This window comes from Papaver somniferum, chromosome 8 (genome assembly GCF_003573695.1).
Source record: "Papaver somniferum cultivar HN1 chromosome 8, ASM357369v1, whole genome shotgun sequence".
NCBI classification, from domain to species: Eukaryota; Viridiplantae; Streptophyta; class Magnoliopsida; order Ranunculales; family Papaveraceae; genus Papaver; species Papaver somniferum.
Window position 1 is genome coordinate 18810398 of NC_039365.1, and position 9915 is coordinate 18820312.

General features: G+C 37.5%; 3 protein-coding genes across 3 annotated transcripts; all 3 read right to left on the bottom strand.

The window, feature by feature from the left end:
- Positions 1 to 2003: 2003 nt before the first annotated feature.
- On the bottom strand, positions 2004 to 2891 carry LOC113302164 (cucumber peeling cupredoxin-like). The gene is made up of 2 exons (XM_026551016.1): positions 2668 to 2891; positions 2004 to 2578 (listed from the first exon to the last, which is right to left on the bottom strand). Exons 1-2 carry the CDS (start codon positions 2852 to 2854, stop codon positions 2103 to 2105), a joined length of 663 nt encoding a protein of 220 aa, XP_026406801.1. The 5' UTR covers positions 2855 to 2891; the 3' UTR covers positions 2004 to 2102.
- A 2365-nt stretch (positions 2892 to 5256) lies between these two features.
- Positions 5257 to 6144, bottom strand: LOC113302177 (cucumber peeling cupredoxin-like). The gene is made up of 2 exons (XM_026551030.1): positions 5921 to 6144; positions 5257 to 5831 (listed from the first exon to the last, which is right to left on the bottom strand). Exons 1-2 carry the CDS (start codon positions 6105 to 6107, stop codon positions 5356 to 5358), a joined length of 663 nt encoding a protein of 220 aa, XP_026406815.1. The 5' UTR covers positions 6108 to 6144; the 3' UTR covers positions 5257 to 5355.
- Positions 6145 to 8024: 1880 nt separating this feature from the next.
- On the bottom strand, positions 8025 to 8912 carry LOC113302173 (cucumber peeling cupredoxin-like). The gene is made up of 2 exons (XM_026551025.1): positions 8689 to 8912; positions 8025 to 8599 (listed from the first exon to the last, which is right to left on the bottom strand). Exons 1-2 carry the CDS (start codon positions 8873 to 8875, stop codon positions 8124 to 8126), a joined length of 663 nt encoding a protein of 220 aa, XP_026406810.1. The 5' UTR covers positions 8876 to 8912; the 3' UTR covers positions 8025 to 8123.
- Between the last annotated feature and the right edge of the window lie 1003 nt (positions 8913 to 9915).

A 9915-nucleotide genomic window follows, 5' to 3' on the forward strand; every position in this document is an offset into this window, starting at 1 on the left:
CTCCCAACAATAGTGTCTGGTAAGAGGTGTTTAGGGTAAAAGTACAAATACCCTTCCCTCAAAATAATAAAAAATTAAAATTAAAAAACAAAATCATATCCCCATTTCATTTTCACCTCTTATAAATCTCTTTTAGGGATTGTTCTTTGAAACCTAAATATTCCCCACTCCCTTTCAAATTCTAAATTTTACCTACTCCCTTTCAAATTCTCTTCTCCTTCTCTGCCGGCTCTTCACTTTGAAAACGATTTGTTTTTAACATTCTAAAGTGATGAAGACCATGCCGGAAATGATGAATACCATGCCAGAAATAATGAATACCGTGCCGGAAGTGAAGACCATGCCGGTATAGATGAAGACCATGCCGGTACCGATGAAGACCATGCCGGAAGTGATGAAGATCATGCCGGTAGTGATGAATACCATGTCTGAAATAATTTTTTTTACATCGCCGGAAGTGATGAATACCATGTCGGAATTGATGAAGACCATGCCGGAATAAGGTGCCGGCATGCTTGGTAACTAACATTCAATGTTGTTATTAAGTGACGGCATGCTCGATAGAAATTTATCAATGTCGGCAGTCAAGTGGAAAAAAAAATTCAAGTTTCTGGATACTTTACATCATGTGCCGACAAAAAAATTCAAGCAACATACCTGCTACCGACATGCTCGATAATTATGAAACTGTGACGGCAGTGGGCTCAAAACATGAAAAAAAATCAAAATGGAATAGGTTTTGAATTTCAAAACGGAATAGGTCGATCACCGAAAACTGTGCAGTAGTGGCAAACATTGAAAATTTCCAACAAATGCCGGTATGGTTTTTTGGTTGGATACTATGCCGGGACCGAGCTTTTTCAGCTGCAAAAATGGTGGATTCAAAGAAAAAAATCAAATTTCAACCTCTTAGCAACAATTCTCTCTTCACAATCATCCTTCATTTTTACCAAACAGAGTTTCCTCTCAAATATTTTTTCCCTTCTTCTACTCTCACCTCACTCACCCAAATTTAAGTAAAAATACACACTAATCATTTAACAAATACTTAAGATTTTTACTAATTTTAATTAACCACTAAACCTGATTAGTGAGGGGTAGCTTAGGATGTAAAAAAATATTTAGATAAGGGATGACCCTGATTGGATATTTGAATCCAGTTTTTGTCCTTTTCCTCTATCCCCAAATAGTTTTGATGTCCACCGCGCGTTGTTTTTCAGATTAGGTCTTTTCTATATTAGAATTTGATATAATTTCCTTTTCTATATTTAAAAGCAATAAAAAATAAGAAAATCCTTAAATATTAATTTTTTACGTCTTTTAAATGTCCGAATCATCAACGGAGTATTTTGAATCACATTAGTTTTGCTCATCTACGTGTGAATGTGCAAAAGAATTGGACTCATCAGTTTTGCTCATCTTCATGTGAGTCGCATTCAACACTCACTTGTTTCCAAAAAAGGAAACGAGGAATGCGTAGGGCCGTATGGCTCTTGTTGTCACCAAATGAGGACATGCAATCCAGGGGTACTAAAAATGAGGTTTCGTTCCCTTTGGGTACTAAAATTTGACCGTTCATTTTGGCGTTCGCCTTGCCTTAAGTCATCGCCGGCCAAAGATATACATACTACTGGTTGGTGTATTTTATCAGGCTTTACTCTCTACAGAGACCAACCAATCATATATGGCTAGAGATTCCAGACGAGTGGAAAATAATGCTGAAGAAGTTACCGAAAGTTCTTCGGCAATGGCAGTTTTTTGGTGACAAAGGGTTGTTTAATAGTCCGTCAAGCATTGTAGAAGGAAAGCTAATTTCCTGTTTTGAAATGAAACAATAGTGACAACAAACATACTACTTTATTTTCATGTATAAATCATTTGATATCTTTTGATTTTGATATACATGCTACTTATTTTATGACTTACTTGTTCATTTATGTAATCATCAGATGGGGTACTTCCAAAAAAAAGAATAACGTTACAGTTAAATATTGAACACAAATATTAAATTAGATTGCATTATTATTATTTAAACAACGGGTACTAACATTAGCCATGAATAGCATTGGCCATTAAATAAAAACATTAAACCCTGACCAACATTAGCCTGCAACATTAACTATCCTGACTCTGACTGCAGATGTTAAAGGTGCAACTGAATATGGGATCGGGGGAATCGGATCACCCCTGCGGATCCGGTACATTATGAAAGCCAGAAATATAGACCCAACAATGACTGCGAAGACAACCGAACAAGCTATGATGAAACCGGGGGCCGTCTTAACGGTGTGGTCGTCTTTATTCTCTTCGCCGTGCTTTTCCTCTCGTCTTGGTTTGGGCTGGGTTGGAGATTTGGGAGGTGGAGGATTTGCTGGTACACTAAGAACCCTGATATCTACTTTCTGTCCACAGCAGCAGTGGAAACTGGATATAAAGAAAAGGTGACTGACAGCGGTAAGAGGAATAATGACACTTCCAGAGGTGTCGTAAACATTCATAGCCGACGACCCATCACAGTTTCTAAAACTGGTAAGATTGACTTCGACCAGATTATTCAGTCTTGCGTCGAAATCGAAAACTGCACGCAAATATATAATTTTGTTTAGTACGATAATTCATTTCATCATGTATGAAAAAAAGAAAGTAGAGATAAAGAAGCAAACAGACCTATGTAGTCACCAACATAAAATGTCCTGCTAGCAGCCCAGCGAGTGTAGTACTTGACATTGGGAATCTGGTTTGTCCATCCTATGGAATCCCCTACACGATAGACTTCAGCACTTGATCCAGAGAGTGCTGATACAGCCAAAAGCAGTAAACCTATGATGAAGAAGCGAACTGAAATTGAATCCATCTCTAAATGAACTTGAAATGCAAAGTTAGATAATAGTTTTCAGAATTTTCATGTGTGGTTTAGTGTCCGCCGAAGATGCAAATATATAGAACCGATATTTATGACACACGTGGATGGGTCACCCAAGTAATAATGTTGGAATAATCTAAACATTTTTAGAAACAAAGTAATCAATGTCAGCAAGTTTGGTTGGTAGCCAAAAATCCGATCAACCGAACAATCAACAATCACGGGATAGCAAAACCGGTTATCTATTACAAGATCAACCACCAGCTGGTGTGGTATACATTCTAGGAGCATGCATGAGATTGTGAATTTTCGTATCTTCTTTATATTTTTGTGCAGCTTTTCGAAGAATTTAATCCAAAGTGTACAAGTTTGAAGTTACATTGGCACGTCATGGCATGCACGTCATTTGTGACCTCTCTTGGTAGAGCGAAACTGCGTATTTGCCTTGCATCATGTTTGCATGCACAACCTTGATAGGTGTAAGCGTTTTTCTAGTAAAATTTTCACCTCTTATAAATCTCTTTTAGGGATTGTTCTTTGAAACCTAAATATTCCCCACTCCCTTTCAAATTCTAAATTTTACCTACTCCCTTTCAAATTCTCTTCTCCTTCTCTGCCGGCTCTTCACTTTGAAAACGATTTGTTTTTAACATTCTAAAGTGATGAAGACCATGCCGGAAATGATGAATACCATGCCAGAAATAATGAATACCGTGTCGGAAGTGAAGACCATGCCGGTATAGATGAAGACCATGCCGGTACCGATGAAGACCATGCCGGAAGTGATGAAGATCATGCCGGTGGTGATGAAGACCATGTCTGAAATAATTTTTTTTACATCGCCGGAAGTGATGAATACCATCTCGGAATTGATGAAGACCATGCCGGAATAAGGTGCCGGCATGCTTGGTAACTAACATTCAATGTTGTTATTAAGTGACGGCATGCTCGATAGAAATTTATCAATGTTGGCAGTCAAGTGGAAAAAAAATTCAAGTTTCTGGATACTTTACATCATGTGCCGACAAAAAAATTCAAGCAACATACCTGCTACCGACATGCTCGATAATTATGAAACTGTGACGGCAGTGGGCTCAAAACATGAAAAAAAATCAAAATGGAATAGGTTTTGAATTTCAAAACGGAATAGGTCGATCACCGAAAACTGTGCAGTAGTGGCAAACATTGAAAATTTCCAACAAATGCCGGTATGGTTTTTTGGTTGGATACTATGCCGGGACCGAGCTTTTTCAGCTGCAAAAATGGTGGATTCAAAGAAAAAAATCAAATTTCAACCTCTTAGCAACAATTCTCTCTTCACAATCATCCTTCATTTTTACCAAACAGAGTTTCCTCTCAAATATTTTTTCCCTTCTTCTACTCTCACCTCACTCACCCAAATTTAAGTAAAAATACACACTAATCATTTAACAAATACTTAAGATTTTTACTAATTTTAATTAACCACTAAACCTGATTAGTGAGGGGTAGCTTAGGATGTAAAAAAATATTTAGATAAGGGATGACCCTGATTGGATATTTGAATCCAGTTTTTGTCCTTTTCCTCTATCCCCAAATAGTTTTGATGTCCACCGCGCGTTGTTTTTCAGATTAGGTCTTTTCTATATTAGAATTTGATATAATTTCCTTTTCTATATTTAAAAGCAATAAAAAATAAGAAAATCCTTAAATATTAATTTTTTACGTCTTTTAAATGTCCGAATCATCAACGGAGTATTTTGAATCACATTAGTTTTGCTCATCTACGTGTGAATGTGCAAAAGAATTGGACTCATCAGTTTTGCTCATCTTCATGTGAGTCGCATTCAACACTCACTTGTTTCCAAAAAAGGAAACGAGGAATGCGTAGGGCCGTATGGCTCTTGTTGTCACCAAATGAGGACATGCAATCCAGGGGTACTAAAAATGAGGTTTCGTTCCCTTTGGGTACTAAAATTTGACCGTTCATTTTGGCGTTCGCCTTGCCTTAAGTCATCGCCGGCCAAAGATATACATACTACTGGTTGGTGTATTTTATCAGGCTTTACTCTCTACAGAGACCAACCAATCATATATGGCTAGAGATTCCAGACGAGTGGAAAATAATGCTGAAGAAGTTACCGAAAGTTCTTCGGCAATGGCAGTTTTTTGGTGACAAAGGGTTGTTTAATAGTCCGTCAAGCATTGTAGAAGGAAAGCTAATTTCCTGTTTTGAAATGAAACAATAGTGACAACAAACATACTACTTTATTTTCATGTATAAATCATTTGATATCTTTTGATTTTGATATACATGCTACTTATTTTATGACTTACTTGTTCATTTATGTAATCATCAGATGGGGTACTTCCAAAAAAAAGAATAACGTTACAGTTAAATATTGAACACAAATATTAAATTAGATTGCATTATTATTATTTAAACAACGGGTACTAACATTAGCCATGAATAGCATTGGCCATTAAATAAAAACATTAAACCCTGACCAACATTAGCCTGCAACATTAACTATCCTGACTCTGACTGCAGATGTTAAAGGTGCAACTGAATATGGGATCGGGGGAATCGGATCACCCCTGCGGATCCGGTACATTATGAAAGCCAGAAATATAGACCCAACAATGACTGCGAAGACAACCGAACAAGCTATGATGAAACCGGGGGCCGTCTTAACGGTGTGGTCGTCTTTATTCTCTTCGCCGTGCTTTTCCTCTCGTCTTGGTTTGGGCTGGGTTGGAGATTTGGGAGGTGGAGGATTTGCTGGTACACTAAGAACCCTGATATCTACTTTCTGTCCACAGCAGCAGTGGAAACTGGATATAAAGAAAAGGTGACTGACAGCGGTAAGAGGAATAATGACACTTCCAGAGGTGTCGTAAACATTCATAGCCGACGACCCATCACAGTTTCTAAAACTGGTAAGATTGACTTCGACCAGATTATTCAGTCTTGCGTCGAAATCGAAAACTGCACGCAAATATATAATTTTGTTTAGTACGATAATTCATTTCATCATGTATGAAAAAAAGAAAGTAGAGATAAAGAAGCAAACAGACCTATGTAGTCACCAACATAAAATGTCCTGCTAGCAGCCCAGCGAGTGTAGTACTTGACATTGGGAATCTGGTTTGTCCATCCTATGGAATCCCCTACACGATAGACTTCAGCACTTGATCCAGAGAGTGCTGATACAGCCAAAAGCAGTAAACCTATGATGAAGAAGCGAACTGAAATTGAATCCATCTCTAAATGAACTTGAAATGCAAAGTTAGATAATAGTTTTCAGAATTTTCATGTGTGGTTTAGTGTCCGCCGAAGATGCAAATATATAGAACCGATATTTATGACACACGTGGATGGGTCACCCAAGTAATAATGTTGGAATAATCTAAACATTTTTAGAAACAAAGTAATCAATGTCAGCAAGTTTGGTTGGTAGCCAAAAATCCGATCAACCGAACAATCAACAATCACGGGATAGCAAAACCGGTTATCTATTACAAGATCAACCACCAGCTGGTGTGGTATACATTCTAGGAGCATGCATGAGATTGTGAATTTTCGTATCTTCTTTATATTTTTGTGCAGCTTTTCGAAGAATTTAATCCAAAGTGTACAAGTTTGAAGTTACATTGGCACGTCATGGCATGCACGTCATTTGTGACCTCTCTTGGTAGAGCGAAACTGCGTATTTGCCTTGCATCATGTTTGCATGCACAACCTTGATAGGTGTAAGCGTTTTTCTAGTAAAAAAAAAATTCAAGTTTCTGGATACTTTACATCATGTGCCGACAAAAAAATTCAAGCAACATACCTGCTACCGACATGCTCGATAATTATGAAACTGTGACGGCAGTGGGCTCAAAACATGAAAAAAAATCAAAATGGAATAGGTTTTGAATTTCAAAACGGAATAGGTCGATCACCGAAAACTGTGCAGTAGTGGCAAACATTGAAAATTTCCAACAAATGCCGGTATGGTTTTTTGGTTGGATACTATGCCGGGACCGAGCTTTTTCAGCTGCAAAAATGGTGGATTCAAAGAAAAAAATCAAATTTCAACCTCTTAGCAACAATTCTCTCTTCACAATCATCCTTCATTTTTACCAAACAGAGTTTCCTCTCAAATATTTTTTCCCTTCTTCTACTCTCACCTCACTCACCCAAATTTAAGTAAAAATACACACTAATCATTTAACAAATACTTAAGATTTTTACTAATTTTAATTAACCACTAAACCTGATTAGTGAGGGGTAGCTTAGGATGTAAAAAAATATTTAGATAAGGGATGACCCTGATTGGATATTTGAATCCAGTTTTTGTCCTTTTCCTCTATCCCCAAATAGTTTTGATGTCCACCGCGCGTTGTTTTTCAGATTAGGTCTTTTCTATATTAGAATTTGATATAATTTCCTTTTCTATATTTAAAAGCAATAAAAAATAAGAAAATCCTTAAATATTAATTTTTTACGTCTTTTAAATGTCCGAATCATCAACGGAGTATTTTGAATCACATTAGTTTTGCTCATCTACGTGTGAATGTGCAAAAGAATTGGACTCATCAGTTTTGCTCATCTTCATGTGAGTCGCATTCAACACTCACTTGTTTCCAAAAAAGGAAACGAGGAATGCGTAGGGCCGTATGGCTCTTGTTGTCACCAAATGAGGACATGCAATCCAGGGGTACTAAAAATGAGGTTTCGTTCCCTTTGGGTACTAAAATTTGACCGTTCATTTTGGCGTTCGCCTTGCCTTAAGTCATCGCCGGCCAAAGATATACATACTACTGGTTGGTGTATTTTATCAGGCTTTACTCTCTACAGAGACCAACCAATCATATATGGCTAGAGATTCCAGACGAGTGGAAAATAATGCTGAAGAAGTTACCGAAAGTTCTTCGGCAATGGCAGTTTTTTGGTGACAAAGGGTTGTTTAATAGTCCGTCAAGCATTGTAGAAGGAAAGCTAATTTCCTGTTTTGAAATGAAACAATAGTGACAACAAACATACTACTTTATTTTCATGTATAAATCATTTGATATCTTTTGATTTTGATATACATGCTACTTATTTTATGACTTACTTGTTCATTTATGTAATCATCAGATGGGGTACTTCCAAAAAAAAGAATAACGTTACAGTTAAATATTGAACACAAATATTAAATTAGATTGCATTATTATTATTTAAACAACGGGTACTAACATTAGCCATGAATAGCATTGGCCATTAAATAAAAACATTAAACCCTGACCAACATTAGCCTGCAACATTAACTATCCTGACTCTGACTGCAGATGTTAAAGGTGCAACTGAATATGGGATCGGGGGAATCGGATCACCCCTGCGGATCCGGTACATTATGAAAGCCAGAAATATAGACCCAACAATGACTGCGAAGACAACCGAACAAGCTATGATGAAACCGGGGGCCGTCTTAACGGTGTGGTCGTCTTTATTCTCTTCGCCGTGCTTTTCCTCTCGTCTTGGTTTGGGCTGGGTTGGAGATTTGGGAGGTGGAGGATTTGCTGGTACACTAAGAACCCTGATATCTACTTTCTGTCCACAGCAGCAGTGGAAACTGGATATAAAGAAAAGGTGACTGACAGCGGTAAGAGGAATAATGACACTTCCAGAGGTGTCGTAAACATTCATAGCCGACGACCCATCACAGTTTCTAAAACTGGTAAGATTGACTTCGACCAGATTATTCAGTCTTGCGTCGAAATCGAAAACTGCACGCAAATATATAATTTTGTTTAGTACGATAATTCATTTCATCATGTATGAAAAAAAGAAAGTAGAGATAAAGAAGCAAACAGACCTATGTAGTCACCAACATAAAATGTCCTGCTAGCAGCCCAGCGAGTGTAGTACTTGACATTGGGAATCTGGTTTGTCCATCCTATGGAATCCCCTACACGATAGACTTCAGCACTTGATCCAGAGAGTGCTGATACAGCCAAAAGCAGTAAACCTATGATGAAGAAGCGAACTGAAATTGAATCCATCTCTAAATGAACTTGAAATGCAAAGTTAGATAATAGTTTTCAGAATTTTCATGTGTGGTTTAGTGTCCGCCGAAGATGCAAATATATAGAACCGATATTTATGACACACGTGGATGGGTCACCCAAGTAATAATGTTGGAATAATCTAAACATTTTTAGAAACAAAGTAATCAATGTCAGCAAGTTTGGTTGGTAGCCAAAAATCCGATCAACCGAACAATCAACAATCACGGGATAGCAAAACCGGTTATCTATTACAAGATCAACCACCAGCTGGTGTGGTATACATTCTAGGAGCATGCATGAGATTGTGAATTTTCGTATCTTCTTTATATTTTTGTGCAGCTTTTCGAAGAATTTAATCCAAAGTGTACAAGTTTGAAGTTACATTGGCACGTCATGGCATGCACGTCATTTGTGACCTCTCTTGGTAGAGCGAAACTGCGTATTTGCCTTGCATCATGTTTGCATGCACAACCTTGATAGGTGTAAGCGTTTTTCTAGTAAATGTACGGGTACAGACTCTTAAGTACTCATAAAAATGTGAAAGATGAATGGTAAATAGACATAGAATGGGAGTTCTGAATGCATGCATGTCTGCCAACACAACTTTCACCCAAAAATGGAAGCCTGGGAGAATGAGATGGTTAGTGATGTTTTAGTGCAACATCCCTTTTTCCAGTGGGGTGCACATCATTTATTGTTCACGTGGGAAAACAGAAAGAAGGCAAAGTTTTTTTTTTTATTTTAGAAAAAGCTTAGGCGTAGAAATGCATTTAAGACCAGAACAGAGAATTTGTGTGGGCATTGGTAGTATAAGTACCACTTAGCCTGCCAACATTGTTTTTACATGAAAGTGATAAATTAAGTGCAGCCATATTTTGAAGACGATGGATGATGCTAAGATTCAATAAAACAAAAGATATTGGGTGAATACCAATATTTCTACTACTTTCTTCTTGACAGTTTCTTTTTCATGATAACTAAGGTGAAATCTTCCTCTAACTGCTTCATGGTAGAGAAGCTTGAAGCGAACCAGA

Coding starts and splice junctions, on each gene's coding strand:
- LOC113302164 (XM_026551016.1), bottom strand. CDS start 2,854: ATGGATTCAATTTCAGTTCGCTTCTTCATCATAGGTTTACTGCTTTTG. Junction 2,579..2,667: donor TTATGTTGGTGACTACATAG/GTCTGTTTGCTT, acceptor ATTTGCGTGCAG/TTTTCGATTTCGACGCAAGA.
- LOC113302177 (XM_026551030.1), bottom strand. CDS start 6,107: ATGGATTCAATTTCAGTTCGCTTCTTCATCATAGGTTTACTGCTTTTG. Junction 5,832..5,920: donor TTATGTTGGTGACTACATAG/GTCTGTTTGCTT, acceptor ATTTGCGTGCAG/TTTTCGATTTCGACGCAAGA.
- LOC113302173 (XM_026551025.1), bottom strand. CDS start 8,875: ATGGATTCAATTTCAGTTCGCTTCTTCATCATAGGTTTACTGCTTTTG. Junction 8,600..8,688: donor TTATGTTGGTGACTACATAG/GTCTGTTTGCTT, acceptor ATTTGCGTGCAG/TTTTCGATTTCGACGCAAGA.